General features: G+C 47.0%; 1 protein-coding gene across 3 annotated transcripts in view; it reads right to left on the reverse strand.

Moving 5' to 3' along the window:
* LOC128845295 (UDP-glucuronosyltransferase 1-6-like) overlaps window positions 1-25,884 on the reverse strand; it is a 130,119-nt gene that overhangs the window by 78,601 nt on the left and 25,634 nt on the right. The window contains exon 1 of one of the 3 annotated variants that reach the window (XM_054043768.1): window positions 18,594-19,484. The exons of 1 other annotated variant lie outside the window; for it this stretch is intronic. In XM_054043768.1, coding sequence (XP_053899743.1) covers window positions 18,594-19,457 — 864 coding nt within the window. In that variant the 5' untranslated portion in view covers window positions 19,458-19,484. Of the gene's footprint in view, window positions 1-3,260; window positions 4,177-18,593; window positions 19,485-25,884 lie in introns of those variants that run through there. One more of the 3 variants, XM_054043769.1, reaches the window with a different exon arrangement.

The raw sequence follows: 25,884 nt of genomic DNA on the forward strand, positions 1-25,884 counted from the left end.
GGGGTCATTCTCTGATGGCAGGGGAGAGGTATCTCTGATGCCACTCAGAAGGAATACATTGGCAACAGGGAGGATTATATGTAGTGTAAGTGTTGTGGGGTGGGGTGGAGCCCATTCCAGGGCTGGTCACATCTTTGGTACAGGGAATGTTCAAGCCATCTCATGGGCCCTGGTGCGGCTCCATTGCAGGTAGCAGCATGGAGATGAGCTGTGGATCTCCAGCTTTGTTTGATTCTTAGGGGTTTTGTCCTTGGCAGAGTGAGGTCTCCAGTCCTCTGGGACTTCCCTTCAGTCTAAGAGCGATTTTTAAGCTCGGTCCAAATTCACCAATCGCTGTACCTGTCACAAGCTGGCTGGCCCATTGAGGGGAATCAGCCGGCCTTACCATTGACCAAGCACCTGGCCTTCAGCTGGTTCTGATCTGGCAACTTAATTATAATGTAGTGCCTCCAGCTATGAAAGGGTCAGGAAAGACAATACAAAGAGGGAGGAAACTTCAGTTAGAAAAGACCCAGAGGAGAGGAGGTAGGGAGTGCTCCAGGAAAGGCCCAAGTGAGGGAGGCAGTCTGAAGAATGCCACAAGGCTGGAATTAATCCCAGTAGTGAGCCCTGGAGAGGGGTGAAGCACAGGGAGGCAGTCCTGAGTGGTCGGTGTTCCCGCTGAGAAAGGAGGTGCTTGGGAGAAGCCAGAGGTCTGGGAACCAGCGGAGAAGCTGTGTTAAGCACAGGCTAGAGGGAGTATCGTGTCTGAAGGAGCAGATCCTAGCTGTTAAACATATGGTCCCTGACAGAAGCAACGTGTGGGGACGGCATGTGGGGTTGTGTGCCTCTCCCCCCATTCCCCCCCCCTCCCAGATTTGCTGCTTGGCTAGTACTGAGCATGCTCAGTAACACTGCTGAAGCCGGCTGCCCTTACTCTACCCCCCCACTATCGGCAGGCACGGGTCATCTCTGGTCCCTGGGTTGGAGTCCAGAGCTGATAGTGGGCCTGGGTTCCCCTACCAGGAAGGGGTGAACAAGCCTGATGTAAGCACTACTGAGTCCAGGGTGAGGCTAAGACTGAGCCCAACAGACAGGCTGAGGAATAGCCCACGAGGAGACAGAAGGATCTTTTGTGCTGTAACATTTATGGACATTTAGTTTTACTTCTGTCACCCCAGATGGGGCCTGGACTGGATGGCACTTAGCTGGAGGGCTGAGTCAAACAGAATCAGGTCACTTTAGGGCCAAAAAGGTAACCAAGAGAGGGCACTAGAGGTGAAAACTCCTGCAACCCCCTGACCTGATGCCAGCAGACACTACGGTAGTGAGTGCAATTCCTCACAGTCCCCTTTGTGCATTGCCATAGGTGTGGCTTTACTGGGTGGGGCGCTGGTGTCAGGAAAGCTGGTACAAGCCTGGGGCTGTCGATGCCAAGACCTACTGCACCAAGGACTTTACAGCTGCTATGAACGTCCTCAGTGCACTAGGACTTGGCATCGACCAGCATCAAAGTCCCTGGTGTCAATTCTGTCATGTCCTTTTCACCTTCTTTCCGCTGCCTGGTCCCGGGTGTGATGTATACTTGAGGGAATGCTGGCTGATGCTGGTCTATTGGGCCTTACTCTGATCATAATGGCCACCTCTGGGTCTAAAGTAAAATGACTGGATTGCTCAAGCAGATATAGTTGAGCCAAGCATCACTGGACTGGCAGATCTTGGAAGAAAAGGCTTTGGCACAGAGCACTTAGCCAGGATGTGGCTCTCCCCAGGGCAGAGAAGATAGCATCTCTGTCTGTTCTTGATGGGGATCGGCCCGTCACAGGACGGGCAGCGTTGGAATCCTGAGGGTTTGGGTTGCGCATGAGGCTTGGTGGTTGGCGTGCAGCGCCTCACCCCACCGTACAGAGGGTCGCTATCGTCTTTTTCTTTTCTGGGGGTGGGGTGGGGGACTCACCCTGAGATGAGAGGGAGAAGATAGTATTTCTTCACCACGTTCGTTGGACAAGAGCTAGATCAAAGTCCCTAAAGAGAGCAGCGGTCAGAGGCTCCCTGGAATCCCTTTCACTGCCATGGGCAGTAAGAGGGAACTGATGGAGGGACAGGACTGTTCTTTATGTCCTTCCGTGGCAGTGTGAGGAGCCTTTGTGGCCTCAACGCATCCTGCTATTCCAACACCCTCTGTCACCGGGTGGGCTGCTGCTGCTCCCCGGCTCACAGCATGCGCTGGCATGTCCAGTCTCAGTTATGGAGGTTTTATAACACCGGTTAATCAAACAAACTAACAGAAGGCAGTCTTAAGTCAATACCTGGGCCCCAGGAGCTAGAATGCCAGAGACCCTTGGCCCCCCAAGTTTCAGGGCCAAGGGTCTCTGGCATTCTAGCTCCTGGAAGCTTCTTTGCCTCCACCAGCTCTGCAACTCTCTTAGAGTTGCAGCTGTGTGGTTCCTTCCTTGAGCCCCTTGCTCCAGGTACCCACCACAGGAGTTAACTCCACTCCAGGGTGGCTTTACTCCCCCAGGCTCAGCCTGTCTCAGTCCTTTCTCCCAAGCTGCCCACATGGAGCCCTTTATAGATCTAGATGTAGTCCTATTTAATTAGTTAGATTAGGCTCACCTGCTCGAGTCCAGGGGAGCTTGGCTCAGTCTACCCACAGAGACCAACTATCCTGTGACACCCGCCACTCTCACTGGGATACACATGGACACCTTCTCATACAAGAACAAGGAGACAGTGTTGCAGAGAACAAAGCTTCAAGAAAGAAAGTGTGATCAGCAGAGATGAAAAGCAGCTGAGAGCTCAAGGAGGATAAGGATGAGCTAAAATCCAGGGATCTGGCCAGGAAGAGGTCACTAGAGACTTTGGAGAGAGCAGTTTCATTGGAGTGGTTGGAGAGTGTTTAAGTTAAACTGGAAGAAAGGAACTTGAGCTTGTCAATGGCTTGTCTCCAGATTTACACTGCTGCACAACAGTGAACTTTAGCTCACCTACTTTTTCATAAAGCTTGAATTATGGATCTTTGTTTGGTAATATTGCTTAGACTTTTAATTTATGTTAAGGCAATACAGTTTGTCACTAGCAAGAGAAAATCATTTGGAGTCTGATTCACATTCAATGCAGGCAGCATCCTATTTTGTATTTTGTGTGGAGAGCCATGGAGGAGGGTGTGTAAATTAGGCACATTACAATGAGCTATAATGCCCACTGCTCATCTACAGCTTTTTCCACAGAAAAAATATCAAAATGAAAGTGCAAACACAAAACAGAATCACTGGACATACCTGAGATAGGTTCTTTCCCTCCTCACAGTTTATGCCTCCGATGAAGACCATGTTGGGCATCACTGGTCTGGGATACTCAAATATAAAGTCGTATCTCAGTAGCCAAATGGAGCCATTTCTGTAAAGTGTTGGTAAGTGCACATCTCTCTGGAGAAACTTTGATGCAATGTCTTGGTATTTGGTATACAAATCCTTAAACAGTGATGTCTCTAAAGAGCTAACCAGTAGGTTTACCACTCGCTGGGAAAAAGTCATGTGGTCTGTGTGACTAGTATAGCATCTTGGTACATAGGAAACAGGGTTTGGAGATTTACAGATTGCATGCTCTAAACTGCATGGAAATCCACGAAAGAAGTATACGGAAGGGATGGACAGATATTCTGCTAGGATCACCCCACACGGCAACGCTGGGTCTGTGAAGAGTGCATCAAATTTACTCTCTTCCAAGTATCGTATGATTTCTCTGTTCTGCAGCAGGCTGTCACAGTTGTGAAAAAACATGTTAATGACGTACATGGTGTTCCGGTATTCCGCAAGAATAGTGTAGGGAAAAGAGACCTCACGAAAGAGACTGTTAGCAAATTTACTAAAACTCTGGTCAAGATCTTCTTGGGCGTAAGGCACAGCATATGTTTTCCTTGTGTAATGCTCTGTTTCTTTCAAGAGTAAATTGACTTCGGGAGCAACCACTACTATTTCATGCCCTTTCTCACCGAGTTTCTCCACTACTGCACGCATGCTGAGCCAGTGACTTCCATCCTGAGGGATCACCAACAGCCGCGCACCTTCCACAAACCCCAGGAAGAGTAAGAAAAGAAAAATCCCTGCAGCAAATGAGTAAAAAGTGGGAAACAATGGAGCCATCTCAAAGCCGGAAAATGGTTTGACTACAGATGTTGCAAACTACTTTTTATAGCTGAACTAACACTGCCCGGCGTTTACACTGCTTGCAACCTTATTTGAATTTACTGTCTCATCTGTTTTTACTGCCTCATATATTGACTTGGCACAACAAAACCTTTCCTGCTCTAATGAACAAAATCTACCTTTGGATTTGCAAGCACCATTCCCATTCAAGGAACATATCTTTGTTTTACTCATTAACTTAACGTTAATATCTGCACGTTGAATTGCAATAGCCACCTCTCCCCTACTCCAAGTCTATGCCAGTCAATCTGAGTAAGCACATTTCATCTCCCAGAGGCCTCTTTGTTGTTATAGGTCATTCACATCCTAAATCAACAAAAGTAGGGAATATAAAAACATAAGAATGGCCATAACTGGGTCTGACCACTGGTCCATCTAGGCCAGTATCCTGTCTTCTGACAGTGGCCAATGGTAGATGCTTCAAAGGAAATAAAGAGAACAGGGCAATCATCAAGTGACCCATCGCCCGTCATCCAGTCCCAGCTTCTGGCAGTCAGAGGCTAGGGACACTTCGCAGCACGGTTTTGCATCCCTGCCCATCCTGGCTAGCAGCCATTGATGGACTTATCCTCCATCAACTTATCAAATTCTTTTTTGAACCCAGTTATAGTTTTGGCCTTCACGACATCCCCTGACAACAAGTTCCAGAGGTTGACTGTGCGTTGTATGAAGCAGCACTTCCTTTTCTTTATTTTCAACCTGCTGCCTATTAATTTCATTGGGTGACCCCTGGTTCTTGTGTTATGTCAAGGGCTAAATAATATTTCTTTACAGTATTCATTTTCTCCACCCCAGTCATGATTTTAAAAACCTCTATCATATCCCCCATTAGCTGTCTATTTTCCTAGCTGAAAAGTCCCAGTCTTTTTAATCTCTCCTCATGCGGCAGCCTTTCCATACCCTTAATCATTTTGTTGTCCTTCTCTGAACCTTTTCCATTTCTAACGTATCTTTTCTGAGAAATGGCAACCAGATCTGCACCCAGTATTCAAGGTGTGGACATCCCATGGATTTATATAGTGGCATTATGATATTTACTTTTATTATCTATCCCTTTCCTAATGGTTCCCAACATTTCTTTAGCTTTTTTGACTGCCGCTGCACATTGAGTGGATGTTTTCAGAGAACTATCCACAATGACTCCAAAAGCTCTTTCTTGAGTGGTAACAGCTAATTTAGACCCCAGCATCTTGTATGTATAGTTGGGGTTATATTTTCCAATGCGCATTACTTTGCACTTATCAACATTGAATTTCATCTGCCATTTTATTGCCCAGTCACCCAGTTTTGTGAGATCCCTTTGTAACTCTTCACAGTGTGCTTTGGACTAAACTGTCTTGAATAATTTTGTGTCGTCTGCAAATTTTGCCACCTCACTGTTTACCCCTTTTTCCAGATCATTTAGGAATAGGTTTAACAGCACTGGTCCCAGTACAAATCTCTGGGGGACACCACTATTTACCTCTCTCCATTCTGAAAACTGACCATTTATTCCTACCTTTTGTTTCCTGTCTTTTAACCAGTTATCGATCCATGAGAAGACCTTCCCTGTTAGTCCATGACTGCTTACTTTCCTTAAGAGTCTTTGGTGAGGGAGCTTGTCAAAAGCTTTCTGAATGTCCAGGTACACTGGATCACCCTTGTCCATATGTTTGTTGACTCCTTCAAAGAACTGTAATAGATTGGTGAGGCATAATATCCCTTTACAAAAGCCACGTTGACTCTTCCCCAACATATTTTGTTCAGTTATGTGCCTGAGAATTCTGTTCTTTACTATAATTTTAACTAATTTGCTTGGAACTGAATTTAAGTTTATCAGCCTGTAATTGCTAGGGGTCACCTTTGGAGCCTTTTTTAAAAATTGGCATCACATTAGCTATCCTCCAGTCATCTGGTACAGAAGCTGATTTAAGCTACATACTACAGTTAGTAGTTCTTCAGTTTCATATTTGAGTTTCTTCAGAATTCTTGGGTGAATACCATCTGGTCCTGGTGACTTATTACTGTTCAATTTATCAATTTGTTCCAAAACCTCCTCTATTGACACCTCAGTCTGGGACAGTTCCTCAGATGTGTCACCTAACAAGAATGGCTCAGGTGTGGGAATCTCCCTCACATCCTCTGCAGTGAAGACTGATGCAAAGAATTAATTTAGCTTCTCTGGAATGGCCTTGTCTTTCTTGAGTGCTCTCAATCGTCCAGTGGCTCGACTGATTGTTTGGCAGACTTCCTGCTTCTGATATACTTAATTTATTATTAATTATTATTATTATTATTTGTTGCTGTTTAGTTTTTGAGTCTTGTGCTAGTTGCTCTTCAAATTCTTTTTTGGCATGGCTAATTATACTTTTACACTTGACTTTTCAGAGTTTATGCTTCTTTCTATTTTCCTCAGTAGGATTTGACTTCCAATTTTTAAAGGATGCTTTTTGCCTCTAACTGTCCCTTTTACTCTGTTTATCCATGGTGGCATTTTTTTGGTGCTCTTACAATTCTTTTTAATTTTGGGGTATACATATAATTTGAGCCTTTATTATGGTGTTTTTAAAAAGTTTCCATGCAGCATCTAGGCATTTCACTCTTGTAACTGTTTCTTTTAATTTTCATTTAACTAGCTTTCTCATTTTTGTGTAGTTCCTCTTTCTGAAATTAAATGTTACTGTGGTGGGCTCCTTTGGTAATCCCCCCTCTCCCCCCACACAAACACAAAGATGTTGAATTTAATTATATTATGGTTGCTATTACCAAGCCATTCAGCTATATTCATCTCTTTGACCAGATGCTGTGCTCCATTTAAGATTAAATCAAGAATTGCCTCTCCCCTTTTGGGTTCCAGGACTAGCTACTCCAGGAAGCAGTCATTTGTGGTGTCTAGAAACTTTGTCTGCATTCCATCCTGAGGTGACATGTACCCAGTCAATGTGGGGATAGTTGAAATTCCCCATTATTATTGAGTTGTTTCATTTTAATAGCCTCTCTAATCTCCCTGAGCATTTCACAATCACCATCAGAATTGGTCAGTGGTATATTCCTACTGCTATATTCTTATTACTCAAGCACAGAACTTCTATCCATAGAGATTCTATGGCACAGTTTGATTCATTAAAGATTTGTTACTGTATTTGTCTCTATGCTTTCTTTCACACATAGTGCCACTTCCTCATCAGTACGACCTACTCTGTCATTCCTGTATATTTTGTACAGACGCTCCTCGACTTACGCAAGCGTTCTGTTCTGGAACGCCTTGAGTAACTCAAATTTTGCGTAAGTCGGAAATGTATACCTGACCATTACGCAGAAAAAAAAAGAAAAGAAAAGAAAAAAAACTCCTATTTCTAGCTTATGGAACTTTTTCTGTAAGTGCAGATTTGCGTAAGTCGCATTTGCATAACCCGGGGGGCATCTGTACCCTGATATTACAGTCTCCCATTGATAGTCATTATTTCACCAAGTTTCTGGGATGCCTATTATATCACTGTCCTCATTTAATACCAGACACTCAAGTTCTAGCATTGGTATACAAGCAATTATAAAATCTGTCACTTTTTAGTTGTCTGCCTTCATGTGCTGTAATTGAATGGGATTCTTTTTCATTCGACTCTTTCTCTTCAATTCCTGCCTGTATTTTATCAACTTCTATCCTCTCCTCTTTACTAGGACACGGAGAATCTCCATTAATAGATCCTCGGCATGGGATGTCTCTGTCTGAACCGTGTGCTCCTTCAACACCTGCCAGCTTTCCCCAGCCCTTAGTTTAAAAACTCCTTGATGACCTTCATTTTTCATGCCTGCAGTCTGGGTCCATTTTGGTTTAGGTGGAGCCCATCCTTCCTATATAGACTTCTCCTTTCCCAAAGGTTCTCCAGTTCCTAATAAACCTAAATCCTTACACCATTGTCTTACCCAGGCATTGAGTGATCTGGGTTTGTACCAGCGCAAGAGGGGAAAAAAAACTAATAGAAACCCTGTGCTGGCAGCAATTGCTGTTTTCAAAAACTGAAGATTTAGATTTGGATTGTATTGATGGATCCTTCAGTCCTTCATAAATAACTGTCTGCTTTGTAATAAGAATTGTGTAGGAAATCATAATCCACTGTTAAAGTACTAAACTCCTTTTCTGATTGTGGATAAGTGGGTGGCCAGGACAAATACTAATATAGCCACAAGACAGTTCCATTCGGCTTGTACTGTGCCTCCAGGTAACAGTGGCTAGTTCAGTGATCATGATCTTTCATTCCTTGGCTTATCTGCTGAGAGTAACAGGCTATTAATGAGAGTAACAGAGTGCCAATTATATTCAGTAGGTAGATACAGTAGGAACTGTACTGACCACGTATGTCATTTAATAGTCACATTAAGGTGAAAAATTTCTTACTCAGGCTGTGATTTCATCAGATGTCCTAAGCTGGTCAGGTTGGCCCATATCCTGTGATGTCAAGCACATTCCTAGCTCTGTATTATAAAGAGTGGGCAAGGTATTGCCTGGACTATAATCCTTTTGCACTGACAGAGCAGTACATTAGGGTTGTGAAGTTGTCCTGTCTGAGCAGCTGGGGATTCCCTTTACATATGTATAAAATACAATAGGAAAGTGAGGGGAGGAAGCTACTTTTGATAGCTTTTTTTATTATGGAAGCAAAATCCCATGTGATGTAAAACCAGGCTCATGTCACACCATTGCTGGGGCATGCTGGAAGCATAGCCTTTGTCCCAACCCCTCTCCAAAAGTGCACTGAGAAGAGCTCTAGCACATCTGAGTCCCTGGCCCAGTGCTGTGTTTTGAGGAGCACTCAATGGAATAGAGGGGACGCGCTTCGTCCCATAGTGATCCAGCATTTTAAATTTACCAGCACAAACCTGAAACAGATTAGACAAGAAGGAAAGCCTAACGAACACTTCTGTATCTCTTCAGAAAATAGACAAGTGTTAGAACCTTTCCAGGCTGGATGATGACACGTTTCATCAATCAGTAGAGAAATGCAGTGTTCAGCACACACAAAGTGACCCTACACAATTGACCTTTCATGAGTAAATAGATTGCACCAGTTGTTCCCTGGATGTGAAATACAAGGAAGAGTGACTTTGCAATTCAAAGAAAGCTAAGCATATGCTTCATATGTAGTTCTCCCTTAACACTCAGTCTTGGTTGGTTTTCCTAGTGCAAAGCTTATAAGGCCATCTCCTGACATTGCTTTTAGATACTGTAGTTGTAAATGAGGAGCTCTGTACATGAAATGGTGGCAAGATATGATGCAAAGGTAAATATATGTAACCCCCAAGGAGATTACATAGATTCCTGGAGCTCTGTCTGCTGGCAGCTCAGGGAGGAGGAGCCAAGGCAAACTCAGAGTCTGCCCGGCAACCAATAGGGAGTGAGATGCCCCTCCCAGGGAGTTCAGGAGAGGGGAGAAGCCATTTTGGGGGAGGCTGGAGCCAGCCAGGGCAAGGGCAGGACTGGTTGTGTGGGGAGCTGGTGAGTCCCAGGCCTGCAAGCAGGGTTCCCCCTGAGAACTGGCCTCTAGGGTCCTGACAGCTGATCCCTCACCTGGGTTTTCTTTCCCCACGGATGAGTCCCAATTGGTAGTGTTTGCTGAGAAATTTCCCCAGCCAGGCTGGGTTCACCGCCAGCTCCCAAGGTGGGACTAGTCACCACATGGTCAGCTCTGCTAGTCCAGGGAAGCTGCCTGCCGAGTGTGTGACTGGAGTAGGGTGACCAGATGTCCTGTTTTTATAGGGACAGTCCTGGTTTTAGGGACTTTTTCTTATATAGGTGCCTATTACCCCCCACCCCCTGTCCCGTTTTTTCACAGTTGCTGTCTGGTCACCCTAGACTGGAGGCTGGGCTAGGAGGCTACAGTTTGGATGTTAGGGTAGTTGTATAATCTACACCTTGAGTCCTGCACCCCTTCGTGGTGAGGGGAAATCCTGGGACCGACGCAGCCTGATTCCTGCTTGAGGAGGATCCCTGAGAGTAGACAGCAGCCCCTCTGCAGTGACTTAAGAGTCCAGCATCACCGCCAAATAATTTCATAGAAAAAAAAAGAAAAAAGATTCACCCTGCTGAGTGGGTGGCGGGATCCAAAAGAATCCAGACCTGTCCATCAAAACCTGTAAGCGGATTGACATTAAAGGAGGTAACCAGGTGGAGAGGGGCACTACATATATTTTTCATACTGTTCAGAGGTCTGTCTTTTAAAAGAGATTTTCCATCACATTCAACAACAGAGGGTCCTGTGGCACCTTTAAGACTAACAGAAGTATTGGGAGCATAAGCTTTCGTGGGTAAGAACCTCACTTCTTCAGATGCATCTGCTTTTTACAGATTCAGACTAACACGGCTACCCCTCTGATACTTCCCATCACATTCAGATTCTCAGGGCAAAAATTTCCAAGATAGACAAGAGAGCACAACAGGAGTTAACTCAGATTAAAAAGGTACAGTAAAGAGATTACCAGAATCAGAGAAATGAAGTGAGCTGGGAAGAGGGCTCCAGAAAGAACAGAGCAATGCAGAAATGGCCCCAAATTTGAATGCTGGTCTCCCAGAACCCTGAGAAAGTTGTGATTCAGATGCAAGTCTACCCTGTAAACCTGCAACTGTTACCCACCTCTGGAAAAAAATCACCTATTTATGCAGAAAATATTCAAGAGGGATAGAGGAGGAGCTATTTGGAATTATGGGCAATTATTCAGCAGTCCTAATAAAAAGGAGATCAAATTCAGTGCCTGGGAAAAGGCTGCTTTCCCCCTCTTTTGATGGAAATGGATCTATGTTTTTGGATTGGATAAGAAATAGGGGATCTTTGCTCTTTTCCCTGAGCCAAAAGGTTAAGGTACAAAGTACTCACATCAACACTCTATAGAATGTAAAGGATAAACAGGCTACCAAAGGCAGATTATCCTTTCAACTTTCCCTTTGCATTTGGAATACCACAGCTGGCCTGGGACTCTCAAACGCAAAGTGTTATCTCCACAAGCACGCAAAGCAGAGCCATGCAGCTCCACCTTGTTTAAATCACTTCAGAAGGAGCCATTTGTTCGAACTTTATCAAAGTCCTTAAAAAGGAACTGTTCTTAGGAGCAGACTAATAAATTCAGCACGTAGGTAGATACTATGTTGGATGTATGGCTGGTGTGTCATCTCAGCACATCAGGGGCACAGTGAGTTTCTGTTTAGTGGAACACAGAGAGGAGGGCTGTCAGGGAGACTGGTTAAGACCCTGGTGTAGATTAAATGAGACTCAAGGCTCAAAGGCAAAAAAGAATCTGGCCCAGGGTTGAATATACAGTTACTATACTTCATACCACAGGGATACCTACAAATGAAATACAAGGTAGGAACTGCAAAAATCACCCTACAAAGCAATGCTACATCTAAGCAAAGCCCTTTAAATTTACTCTCTGAAAGGTGAATAGCAGTGTCTGGTTCCATAAAAGGCTGTTACGGTCCTCAAAAATAACAGTGGGCAAGAGCCTCTCCTGTAGAAAAGTTGCACTGGGTGGGGCCCTATGGAGTGGGGAGGAGCTACTGTAAGGGTATGACTGGACTGCAATGATTGGGTGTGATTGCATTTAGAGCCGGTGCTAGGCATAAGTAGATGAAGGCTATGTTTACACTACAGCCCATGTCAGGATCATTTATGTCACTCAGGGGGATGAATAAGTCACCCCCCTGTATGACATAAGTTACACTGACATAAGCAATCATAGAATATCAGGATTGGAAGGGACCTCAGGAGGTCATCTAGTCCAACCCCCTGCTCAAAGCAGGACCAATCCCCAACTAAATCATCTGAGCCAGGGCTTTGTCAAGCCGGGCCTTAAAAACCTCTAAGGAAGGAGATTCCACCACCTTCCTACGTAACTCATTCCAGTGCATCACCACCCTCCTAGTGAAAAAGTTTCTCCTAATATCCAACCTAAACCTCCCCCACTGCAACTTGAGACCATTTCTCCTTGTTCTGTCATCTGCTACCACTGAGAACAGCCTAGATCCATCCTCTTTGGAACCCCCCCTTCAGGTACTTGAAAGCAGCTATCAAATCCCCCCCTCATTCTTCTCTTCTGCAGATAAATAATCTCAGTTCCCTCAGCCTCTCCTCATAAGTTATGTGCTCCAGCCCCTACCTGTGGAACTCTTTGCCAGAGGATGTTGAAGGCCAAGACTATAACAGAGTTAAAAAAAGAACTACATAAATTCATGGAGGATCAGCCTGTGACACTACACCCCATATTCTTCATAGTGATATTAGTATGATAAATTATCATAATTATGATGTATTTTATGCAAGATAAAGCATGTAAGGTGTCATTGGAAAAGTTATGGTTTGCTGAATATGATTATCCTATTTGTATGCATGTATCATTTTTGTATCCAAAGTTATGAATATTGACTATGTATCTATTTCACATGTAGCTATTCCTGGGCAATGCCCACTAGGCAAAATGTTCTTATTCTAGATAGTTGGCTGGGAAGGGCCAATTTAGGTTAATGAGCCATTAGGAAGAAACAATAGGCCTTAGGAGAAGCTTATCTCGCACCTGGTGAGCCTTCCTGTGAATGCTCCAAACAGCCAGTGGGGGATGGCTGCAGTAACTTTACAGGGACATGTGACCCAGGTCAGCTGGTGCTGGACTCCATCTTCGGATCTCAGTATTTTTCCACTGACTGGCATGGGAACCAAGCTTTGAAACAAAGGGTTCCCGCCATATGGAAAAGCTATATAAGGCAGGGAAGTGACATAATCTGGGTTTTTCACTGACTCCTCACCTAGGAAGATTCCTGGAAACACCTGAGGAACAAAGACTGAACTGGGGGAAGTGCTGGACCCCAGCTAAAGGGATTTTTAGCCTGTGAATGGAACACCTGGGGATTCCAAGCTGTAAGCAAGTGCAGTTTGCCCCTTAAGAATCTGCAGCCTGCTTGTATCATCACTTAGGGTGAGAATCTTCTATTCATATCCAATCTATTTAGTATATGAAGCTTAGTTTGTGTTTTTTTGTTTATTTGCTAGGCAATCTGCTTTGATCTGTTTGCTATCCCTTATAATCATTTAAAATCTATCTTTTGTAGTTAAAAAACTTGTTTTTGCTCTATCTAAACCAGGGTGTGAAAATCAGAACTCGAGGCAGAAAGCTGTTGCATATTACTCTCCACATTGAAGGAGAGGACGAATTTTCTGAGCTTACGCTGTACAATTCCTTGTGCAGTGCAAGATGGTATAATTTTGGGTTTACACTCCAGACAGGGTGCGTGCCTTAGGAACTGGGAGGTGCCCTAGCTGAAGCCTTCCCATCCAGGGCCTGGTCAATGGCCCTGCCTGTACGTAACTGCAGCTGGGTGTGTCCCTACCTGTGTGAATGCTGGTGAAAGTGCAAGCTAGAGTAGGCTTTGGAGCTTGTCACAGCAGTACAGTGTAAAAGGAAGCCTAGTTTTGGTGGATCAGGGGGGCTCAGTGGTATCCCAGTTCCAGGTGGCACCCCGGGTGGGGGGGATGACCCATCACAAGGCCCATCAATGGCTATTAGCCAGGATGGGCAGGGATGGTGCCCCTAGCCTCTGTTTGCCAGAAGCTGGGAATGGGTGACAAGGGATGGATTACGTGAGGATTATCAGTTCTGTTCGTTCCCTGTGGAGCATCTGGCATTGGCCACTGTCAGAAGACAGGATACTGGGCTAGATGGACCATTGGTCTGAGCCAGTGTGGCCATTCTTATGAGAAGCTCTCCCGCCGACATAGCTTCTGCCGCTCGCAGAGGTGGACCCTGAGTAATTGGAAAGCTAACTTGCGCTGCTGCCCCTTCACTGTTCTGGGACCTGAGCTAGTTATATTAAAGCAAGGTCAGGTATGCGGCTCGAGCTGCAATCACACCAAGTGATTGCATTATATATATAACCTACCTTATTCCAGTGGAGATTAGGTGTTGCAGAACCCTACTGTGTCACATCCTAGTCCAAATCCATCTCCCTCTCCCCTCCCACACACGTCAATCTCCTAGGGGGAAGGGGGATGCAGAAGCAGATAGCACAGGTCTCAGTTACAGAGGTTTTCACCAGCAGGGAGCTCCTGTATACCAGGGGGATTTTCTCTGAGCCATTTGTGGCCACTTTGTGCCAACTCTTTGGCACTCCAGTTCCTTCAAGCTTCCTTGCCTCCACCAACTTTGCACCCCTCTTGAAGCTGCAGCCACGGGATTCCTTCTCTGAGCCCCCTGCTTCTGGGACCCACCACAGGAGTTAACTCCACTCCAGTGTGGCTTTGCTCTCTAGGGCTCAGCCTGTCTCAGTCCTTTCTCCCCAGCTGCCTACTAGCAGCACGTTACAGACCCAGATGTAGTCCTCTTTAATTAGCTGGATTAGGGTCACATGCTCCAATCCAGGGGAGCTGGGTTTAAGGTTGACAACTTTGTAATATTTAAAAACTGGATGCTCCAGCAGGAATGCCAGAACCTTCACCACCCCACCTCTTCCCCCTGAGGCCCAGCCTCTGCTCCAACTCTTCCCCACCAAGGTCCCACCCTTGCACTGCTTCTTCCCCCTGAGACCCAGCCTCTTCCCCCAAGGCTCCGTTCCCATTTGCTCTTCTTCTCCCTTTCTCCCATTACTCGCTGCTCTTCCTCTCTCCTCTACCCCCATTGGGAGGGACTTGCCTGTGGCGCTGGCGCTGGGAGCTGCAGTGGCCCGACGCAGGTAAGAGGCAGCCCCGGGTGAGTAGGGGTTGGCGGGGGTGAAGACCCAGGGCCGGTGCAACCACTAGGCGAACTAGGCAGTGGCCTAGGGCAGCAAGTGGTTGGGGGTGCCCAGGGCTGTCCTCAGGCATAGGCAGCTGGGTAGGGCACCTGAAAATTTGGGGCACCACTGGGTCTTAGTGTCCACCCTACTGGTTTTCCTATCCCTGTTCTGACCCTTCCTGCTGGCTCTGAGTCTTCCTGGGAAGGGGATCTAGTAGTTAAAAGAGAAACAGTCTCCAGCCTGCCAGACCTATTAGCACAACAATGAAACTGTTAAAGAGCCATTCAAGGGGTAATGAAGACATTTAACAGGCATTTGCCAACCCCCAGGTATCTACTGTCAGTTTCTGACTGTCCTGACAAAAACAGTTGTGCACGACTGTCATATTTACTCAGAACATGTCAGTCTACAGGACCTTAGTTTAAAATTTGCTTTAAAAATATTTCATTAGTGAGTTGGTGAAGATTATAAAATCACATCTCTAAAAAAATCCTTGCACAGATTTTTAGATGCACAATCATCTTTAGCCTTAAATGCTTGGATCTTCAGACATATGGTTTTTTAAATAAATTCTTCAAAAGACCCCCCTCTTATCTAAAATACACATTTTAATTACTATAGTAAAAAAAAAACTTACTTCCAAAGTCTTCCTGTCCTTTCTGTCCATCCATTTCTCCCTTCACCCCCTACTCTAACCCCCCCCCCCCCCCCCCACTGAAGGAAGCAACAGCCCTTTGCTTCCAGATAGCTGGACAAAGAGTTTCCCTTTCTTTACTTCTGACTATCTGATGAACTAGTTTTAAGCAAAATCAGTACCTTAGTAAGATATAAAATCCTTTGTTATGCCTAAAATCTTTGGAAACATATTTTTTAAAGTTGGTGAAATTTCATAAACGTGTATTGTTATGGAGATATCACACAGTAAATTAGTGTTCCCTTTTTCTAAAAGCAATGAACATTGTTATGAACACACTAAACCTCTGTTATTGATTAATTTAAAATAATGTCTGTTTCAGTGAGGTAAATATGTAGTAATCTGGAATGAGTACATTTAAGAATACATTTAAAATATAAAATCAGCTTAGAAATATTGATTAATAAAATGTAAAACAGAGAAGAGCTGCATCATGTATTCCATAATATTTAATGTTGTATTCAGCAAGACAGCTGACTCACCCTTACTACAAAGTTTTTGCAAATAAATGTCTGACAAACTTCAGGGCATGTCAAAAAACCTGTGACTGACATTTTTTATTCCCAAATTTAGTGCTTTTAAGTAGGTACCTTCTGCATGTCCATTCTGCATGAGGGAGAGGGTACAGGGGTCTCTGTGGGGAACTGTGACTCTGCGCCACATGAGGCAGGCTGGGCGTCTTGTTATTGCCGGACTGCAAGCTCAGGCTGCCGTCGGGCATAGGGGCACCAATTTAATAATACTGCATAGGACGGCCCTGAGGGTGCCAAAAAGTGGTGCCCTGGCTCGGCAGGGAGGAGCCGCCTTCCAGAGGCACCGAAGAGCCAGAGTGTCCTGCTTGCGACAGCGGCGAGCCCCAGCCATGGAGGAGCCGGCGCAGCGCAGGGATGCAGGAGCCCTGCAAAGGCGGTGGCGCCGCTAGCAGGGAGCAGTCGCGCCCCCCACCCCTCCTGCCCAGGCTGTGGCCTGGCGCCTCCCCAGGGGGCTCCTGCAGGCTGCAGCAGATGCATGCGGGCAGAGGCCCCCGTGCGCCCCCCAGCTTCTCCCTCACCACGCTCGGGCTCTGCGGCTCCTGGGCATGTGAGCTGCCACCTGGGCGCGGGGCCCTGAGCATGCTCCGGGAGGGGCAGCGGTGGTCACACTCCCGGGAGCCACAGAGCCCGAACGTGGCAAGGAGGAAGCTGGGGAGGGCTCACAGGGGGGCTGTGCACCCTCCAGGGGAGTTCAGGGGGCGGGGAGGGGGGAACCTGGTCTAGGGAGCAGCCCCTGGGCACGGCTGGCCCCTGGGCAGGCTAGCCCCTGGGGTCTATATATGCTCGTTGGGATTTGCCCCTCAATGAACCGATGTTGGGGGAGGGGGGCACAAGGTGGAAGTTTTGCCGAGGGTGCAAAATATCCTTGCACCGGCCCTGTGAAGACCTTATGCCTGCCTGCCTTTGCTGCCCACAGGAACCAGACTTTAGATGTCTGGTAAGTACATCTGACCAGACACTGTCAGGTCCCCTTTCCAACCGGCCTTTCCGGTCAAAAACTGGACTGCTGGCCACCCTAGCTGGGCTCAGTCTATCCACAGAGACCAGTTATCCTGAAACATCCCCCAGTCTCACACTGGGATACACACAGACACATTCTCAAACAAGAATATGGAGACAGTGTTGAAAGGAACAAATCAGAAAGAAAGTGTGATCAACAGAGACAGAAAAGAGCTGAGAGTGTTGGCTGGAGACTGTTTAAGTTAAACTGGAAGAAAGGAACTTGACTCTGTGGCCTTGTCTTCACTTACTGGAGGGTCCGGCGGCACGCAATCGATGTTCTGGGATCGATTTATCGCGTCTGGTTAAGACGCGATAAATCGATCCCGGATCGATCCCGGAAGTGCTCACAGTCGGCGCCGGTACTCCAGCTCGCCGAGAGGAGTACGCGGCATCGATGGAGGGAGACTTCCTGCCGCGTCTGGACCGCGGTAAGTTCGGACTAAGGTACTTCGAATTCAGCTACGTTAATAACGTAGCTGAATTTGCGTACCTTAGTCCGAAGTGGGGACTTAGTGGGGACCAGGCCTGTGAAAGGAAGAGGCGGTGGAGTGACAGCTGAGGAGGGAGCTGGATTCAAGGGGAGTTTCTTATGATGGGGAGGACCAAAGCAGACCTGCATTGTGAGGGAAAGGAACTGAAGCAGAGTCAGAGGTTGAGGAGGAGGAGTCATAGAATCATAGAATATCAGGGTTGGAGGGACCTCAGAAGGTCATCTAGTCTAACCCCCAATGGGATTATAGGAGAAGGGATGACAGTGGTACAAGTTTGATCAGGAGGTGGAGGAAATGGTCTCACTGGGGCAGGTGGAAGGGCTGACCCACCACTTCTGCTGACACAACATTCCAGACAGCTGTGGACTTTCACTTTCTTTGAGCATGTTCCTTTTTGAAACTTACAAATGTCAGTTACAAAGTCTGGTTTAATTTACAACAGAGAAAATCTCTGGCCAGTTAATGTCAATGGCTTGTCTCCAGATTTACACTGCTGCACAACAGCGGACTTTGGCTCACCTACTTTTCAGCAAAGACTGCACTTTGTTTGGTAATATTGATTAGACTTTTAATTTATGTTAAAGCAATACAGTTTGCCACTAGAAAGAGAAAATCATTTGGAATCTGATTTACATTCAATGCAGGCAGCATCTTATTTTGTGTGGAGAGCCAGGGAGGAGGGTGTGTAAATTAAGCACATTAGAATGAGGTATAATGTTCATTGCTCATCTACAGGGCTGCCCAGAGGGGGGGAAGTGGGGCAATTTGCCCCGGGCACCAAAGGGGCCCACACAAGAATATAGTATTGCAACTTTTTTTTATGGAAGGGGCCCCCGAAATTGCTTTGCCCCAGCCCCCCTGAATCCTCTGGGCGGCCCTGCTCATCTACAGCTTTTTCCACAGAAAAAATATCAAAATGAAAGTGCAAACACAAAACAGAATCACTGGACATACCTGAGATAGGTTCTTCCCCTCCTCACAGTTTATGCCTCCGATGAAGACCATGCTGGGCATCACTGGTTTGGGATACTCAAACATGAAATCGTATCTCAGTAGCCATATGGAGCCATTTCTGTAAAGTGTTGGTAAGTGCACATCTCTCTGGAGAAACTTTGATGCAATGTCTTGGTATTTGGTATACAAATCCTTAAACAGTGATGTCTCTAAAGAGCTAACCAGTAGGTTTACCACTCGCTGGGAAAAAGTCATGTGGTCTGTGTGACTAGTATAGCATCTTGGGACATAGGAAACAGGGTTTGGAGATTTACAGATTGCATGCTCTAAACTGCATGGAAATCCACGAAAGAAGTATATGGAAGGGATGGACAGATATTCTGCCAGGATCACCCCACACGGCAACGCTGGGTCTGTGAAGAGTGCATCAAATTTACTCTCTTCCAAGTATCGTATGATTTCTCTGTTCTGCAGCAGGCTGTCACAGTTGTGAAAAAACATGTTAATGACGTACATGGTGTTCCGGTATTCCGCAAGAATAGTGTAGGGAAAAGAGACCTCACGAAAGAGACTGTTAGCAAATTTACTAAAACTCTGGTCAAGATCTTCTTGGGCGTAAGGCACAGCATATGTTTTCCTTGTGTAATGCTCTGATTCTTTCAAGAGCAAATTTGTCTCTGGAGCAACCACTACTATTTCATGCCCTTTCTCACTGAGTTTCTCAACTACTGCACGCATGCTGAGCCAGTGACTTCCATCTTGTGGTATCACCAACACCTTGCCACTTTCAGCAAAGTTGTAGGAAGTTAATAAAAGAAGAAACCCTGATGCAAATTGGTAAAGTTGATGAAAAAGAAAAGCCATCTCAGTGGATGATAGAAAAAGACTTCATTACTGTACAGAGGTTTGAAACAACTTTTTATACTCTGGGAAACAACACCCACTTTTTGGCAGTACCTGCTTGTTCTCATGTGAACTAAATTGGCATTTTGTTCTTTCAGCATTTGTTAATCATTAGCTTTGAGAGATCTGCAGTATGTTAACTTTTATGAATACTTTTACAACTGACAAAAGTAGTGGTCAAGACCGAAAAGACAGGTAAATCAGTTTGGGTCAAATGAGAACTGACCAAAACTGTTGCCCCAAACCTGAGATGAACCTGCTCTCACAGCACTTTACTAAGGGTACATCTACACTACAGCGGGGAGTCGATTTAAGATACGCAAATTCAGCTACGTGAATAGCGTAGCTGAATTCGACGTATCGCAGCCGACTTACTCCGTTGTGAGGACGGCGGCAAAATCGACTTCTGCCGCTTTTTGTCGGCGGCGCTTACTACCACCTCCGCTGGTGGAGTTAGAGCGCCGATTCGGGGATCGATTGTCGCGTCCCGACGGGACGCGATAAATCGATCCCCGAGAGGTCGATTTCTACCCGCCGATTCAGGCGGGTAGTATAGACCAGACCTAACATTAATACTTGACGTCCCTCAACACTCCTAAAAGCAAGAAAATACCATCCACATATTGCAGATAGAGAAACAGAGCACAGAGATTAAGGGGCAAAGTCTGTCCTTTCTTCCAGGGGCACATAAAAGTCCTGCCATTGTACTGCTGGTGAGGAGGATGAGACTGTTCTAAATAGGTTTTTATTCCACACTCATAACCGCAGTATCTGAATACCGTCCAGTGGTGCATTAAGCAATATGACTACACATCTGCCAATCTGATAGATCTGGAGACTTTGCCTGGGTGGAGTATATAAAACGATAGTCACAGGAGTCTGAACCCTCTCGCATAGGGTTACCATACGTCCGGATTTTCCCGGACATGTCCGGCTTTTGGGGGCTCAAATCCCCGTCCGGGGGGAAATCCCCAAAAGCCGGGCATGTCCGGGAAAATCGGGAGGGCTCGGCCGGGGGCATGGTGCCAGGCCGGGGGCATGGTGCCGGGCCGGGCGCGGGGCCGGGCGGGGAGCCGGGAGCCGGTCCGGGCCCGCGGGGCCGGGAGCCGCGGGGGGTCCGCGGGGCCGGGGGGTCCGCGGGGTCCGCGGGGCCGCGAGGCGGGGGGTCCGCTGGGCCGGGAGGTCCGCAGGGTCCGCTGGGCCGCGAGCGGGGGGGGGTCCGCGGGGCCGGGGGGTCCGCGGGGCCGCGAGCCGGGGGGTCCGCGGGGCCGGGGGGTCCGCGGGGCCGCGAGCCGGGGGGTCCACTGGGCCGCGAGGTCCGTGGGGCTGGGAGCCGGGGGGTCCGCTGGGCCGCGAGCGGGGGGGTCCGCTGGGCTGGGAGGTCCGCGGGGCCAGGAGCCGGGGGGTCCGCTGGGCCGCGGGGTCCGCGAGCCGGGGGGTCCGCGGGGGCCGCGAGCCGGGGGGTCCGCTGGGCCGGGAGGTCCGCTGGGCCGCGAGCGGGGGGGTCCGCTGGGCCGGGAGGTCCGCTGGGCCGCGGGGCCGAGGGGTGCGCCGGGCCGCCGGGGGCCAGCAGTGCTGGGCGGGCCGGGGGTGGTCAGCCGGGGGCCGGGGCCGGCACCCCAGGGCCCGAGCCGACCCAGGCTGGAGCCGCCGGGGGGCCAGCCTGGGCCGCGCCTCCTCCCCCCACACCGCCCCTTATCTGCTACAGGCTTCCCGCGACTCAAATGTTCGCGGGAAGCAGGGGAGGGGGCGGAGACTTTGGGAGGGGGCGGAGTTGGGGCGGGGGCGGGGCTGGGGGCGGGGCCGGGGCCCCTGGGAGTGTCCTCCATTTGGAGGCACAAAATATGGTAACCCTACTCTCGCATAACAACAGTATCACCCTTTCTTACCCTTATCCAGACCACATGGCTGAGGCCAGGAAAATCATGTCCAGTTTCTTAACAGAACTCCTATGCACATCACAATATCCCATAGGTTAGAGGACTCTCCTGGGAGGTGGCAGATCCCTGCTCAAATACTTTCTCCCCAGCAGGTGGAGGGGGAACTTGAACTAGAGGTCTCTAACCATTGAGCGAGAAGGGAGGTTGTTTTCCCTTGTCCCCCCCAGCAGGCAGCCCCTGAGCACATGTACTGGATCAGACCAAGCAAGTCACATAATCTTGGAATGGAAAAAGAAGAGGTTAAAGTGGAATCAGTGACGATCTGCATTCAAAAGCTATTTTCAGTTTTAAAAGGTTAGTGACTGGCTGCACCAAACATCCGACCACGTTTTGCTCATTTTGGCTTCATATTGAGGCAACTATTACCCCTTCAATTAAGAAATCTTCACGGTCTTTAAATCTCATTGGGTACATCTACACTACAGGGGGGAGTCGATTTAAGATATGCAAATTCAGCTACGTGAATAGCGTAGCTAAATTCGACATATTGCAGCCGACTTACCCCGCTGTGAGGACGGCGGCAAAATCGACTTCTGCGGCTTTCTGTCAACGCCGCTTACTCCCACCTCCGCTGGTGGAGTAAGAGCGCCGATTCAGGGATCGATCCCCGAGAGGTCGATTTCTACCCGCCGATTCAGGCGGGTAGTGTAGACCTAGCCATTGATAATTGTTGGATAGCTTGACATGAGCTGGCAGCCTAAGCTCTTAGTAAAGCGGAAAGAATGTACCCGATGGTACGTAGCAATAAAAGCTACACTATCCCACTTCCCCTCCCCAAGGGAATATTAATTGCTGTAATTGTAAGAGTCAGTAAACACAGAAAATTGAGAAATCATTAGTTTTCTAAAGATAAAATGACCCTGGAATGAAACGAGAAACAGCTTTAAGAGGAAGAAGAAGAAAAAAATTGGAAGCTGTGAGGAGACTATGAAAGCAATAGGGGTGGATGCCCTAACTTTTCTCCCGACAGTGGGACCATCCACAGTTACATTTGACTAGAACAACAGGGATACAAAACTTTATTCTACAGCCAGAAGGCAAGCATTAACTGAGGGGTTTGATTATTTTCTTTTGGAATAGATTTTGGTTTCACATGTGTTTAAATTTTGTGTTACAGTGGATATTATAAACAAAGAAGTCAAAATGGAAACAAAACATTTCAATCCATCTAATTTTTTTTTTCAGAATTGTCTTTCATGGCGAATTAACACTTTTGGTTTCGTTCCTGGCTGAAATAAAAACAAATTTCAAAATATCAAATTCCTCCACAAAACAGAATTTCCCTTTCCTGCACAACTCTGTTATTCCATTATTGTCCACTACTATGTTTCTTGCAGTATCCTCTAAAGCATCTTGCACTAAGAGATGTGATACTGGATTAGAAGGACTGGTGATCTGATTCAGTGTGGCAATTCCCAGAGTTTATATGCAAGAAATGGGAGGATGTTAAATTGCATTACTTTTCACTGTACAACTTACCCTGGATTCAGCCCTGGGTCTATGTTGTTAGCTGCTCTTGGAGATTCTGCTGGCAGAAAATCTGCCACTACAGGCAGACAGCCAGCAGCAGCTTCCCCTTTATTGACCCTCTCACAAAATGGGTGGGGCTAGCTACAGAAAGCTGTGGCCAGGGAGATTGGGGCCCCTGCAGATTCAGTGCATCCCCTGAGCAGTGCCACTTGGCAGGACTACTTTTTAAGCCCTAACTAGCACTTAAAAGTGTTCCACTTCAGCAGAAGCCTTTTAGTATGTGGCTGGTGGCACCACTGTCTGTCCTCCCTCAAGGCAATCTCCCCTGGAGCCCAGGAAGGTGCAATTTATACCTTGATCCAGCTTGTGCTAACGGAGTTGCCCCATGTCTGCGCTAATTCCTGCAGGCATGAAAAAGGCTTTGAAAACCATGGTAAACTCCCCCACAAATAACACATACGTCTGTAGTTCCCCTCGCCTCCATCCTACTTTTCAATGTAAAAAATTCTTTGTGTTCTTATAGTGGCTTTCATCAGAATATTTCAGACAATAAGAGACTCTCACACAACTGTTTTACAAACATGTGATCCAGTCTTACGCCAGTCCTGTGAGGTGGGTACTGATACCTATTTTACAGATGGCAAAACTGAGGAATGGTGACTGATCATTTATACATTCAATAATACAACTCTTTCTTTGAGGAGGCGTTGTGTATCCTGTTGTGCCTCTCCCTCTCATCCTACAACTGCTTCCAGTGCTGAAAATGTCATTCAGATAATCATTTGTCCTAACTGTTCCAATTTGGACAAAACAGTCCTAAGTTTTGGAACTGAGTCCTGGCTCCCAAACCTTTGACCGGGGGAAACACTTTTAACCTGCAGTTCTCTGCTGTGGACCATAGAGGCTATTGCTATCAAACTGTTACCTTTTAATAAAATTAACATCTAATGTAGGAAAGGTTGGCTGGCCTTAGTGCAAAACATGTTCCTCTACCATCTTTGGCTTTGCACTGGGCCTCCATGCATTTATGATCACACCTGCCACACTAAATGCACAATATATTGCAAAAAGAATGGAACACTTTCATAGTTTGGCCTGTCATGTGACAGGCAGGAACAAGGAACACACAAAGCCATGAGTGTGTTTCTAATGGCATCCTGCAGCGAAGCTCCCCTCGTATAGACTGATTTCTTGCAGCAGGGAATGGTGAGAGGCTCTTTCAGCCCTAAGGCCTTCTTTGGTAGTTGACAATTCGGTTTCAGAACTGTCAGCCAACTTCAGTTCCAGTGCGGGGGGAGCCTAGAAGGCTGCTTTGTCCCTTTCCTGTGTGTCTGGCTGTCACTCAATCAGAAAGCCCCTGCTCCCAACAAAGGAATATTGGGTAATACCCCTGCAGTATATGGGCACTGACTAGAGATTGCTTCCCAACCACCTAAGGGTGGAAGAAGCTTGGCTGGACTTCACACTCCACATGTCATGATTTGGCCCAGTATTAATAAAGGGCAAACAGAATGTACATACCTGAGACAGGTGCTTTGACTCAGCACAGTTTAATCCACCAACAAAGACCATATTGGGCATCACTGGCCTCGGATACTCGAATACAAAGTCTAGTCTCATTAGCCAAACAGAGCCTTGATCTAAGAGATTATGCAGTCACTTCTTTCTGAAGAAACTCAGAAGCCAGCTGTTCAAATGGCAAATAGAGAGCAATACAAGCTCACAGTGCTAGTGTGCTGTGTAGCAGGTTCTGCACATGCTGGGTAAAGGTCATGTGGTCTGTGTTGCTAGTAAACATTCCTGGGACATAAGAATGTGGACTTGGACACTGAGTTGCCTTGGATCTTAAGTCACATGGAAATCCACATAAGAAGAACACAGAAGGGAGAGACAGATACTCAGCAACTACTGTCCCGCATATGCCAATTGTCTCTGTGAGGATGGCATCAAATTGACTTTCTTCGAGATATCGAATCAGTTCTTTGTTGCTCAACAAATTCTCGCAGCTTTGGAAAAGCATCTAGAATGCTAGTGCTAGACTTTCATATAGTGAAATAACAACATTTAAAAAAGGTTGCTCAACAAAGCGATCTTTACCAAAAGTCTCCATTAGTGCATCCACATGTTCATCTTTGTGTAAGCAGAGTCAGGATGAGCTCTACCCTGACATCTGGTGGTGAATTATGGCAAGTGTGGAAAAGAACTCCAGGGGCTGATCTGGTTTGCATAGGCACACCCACCCGCCTGGCATGAAACAACAGCAACTGAAAGTGGTTACTTTGGCTGGTGTGGGATCCCCAGTTTCTCTGTTATTGGGGCAGAAAGAATAAAGTTTTGTTACCCTGATTCTGTGAATCAAGGCCAGTGGAACTGTTGTAGGACAGAAGGACTCACCATTACCTAAGTAGCACTTGCTTGACAAGGGGCATGGGTTACAAAACCCAGTAAATTGAGAGAGGATGGGGACAGGTATTTGTATGTGATTGTATGGGTGTCCTTTGAGGGCTTGAAATGCCAATTGCACCATTTCTTCTCTCCACTGTTGAATGTCCAAACTAGCTTTGATTCCATTAGGAGTCTAGTTACAGGCTGCTGAGCTGCATTTATTTTGGGCCAATGGTGCACCAGCACTGGGGCTCCCCCACTATGAGCTGAAATCACAAAAAGAGCTAAAGTTATTAAGAGCTGAGATCAGTGAGTGCTGTGTTAACAAGTGGGGGAGCCTGAAGCTATATTGCTAAGCAGCTGGCAGAGCAATTTGTGGGGATGACTGGAGGAGCGGCGTGGAGTGTTGTGGGGGCACTTGGAGTGGCCCAAGGAACGGCGAGCGGAGCTGTTTGCAGGGACCGTTAGAGCGGCTCACAGGTCGGTGAGTGGAACGGAACAGCTCGTAGAGCAGAGCAGTTCGTGGGACGGCAGGAAGTGGACTGGCTCATGGTGAAGGCTGTGGCGGAACCCCACGGAGAGATGGCCGGCCG

The sequence above is a fragment of the Malaclemys terrapin genome, chromosome 11, assembly GCF_027887155.1.
Source record: "Malaclemys terrapin pileata isolate rMalTer1 chromosome 11, rMalTer1.hap1, whole genome shotgun sequence".
NCBI lineage: Eukaryota > Metazoa > Chordata > Testudines > Emydidae > Malaclemys > Malaclemys terrapin.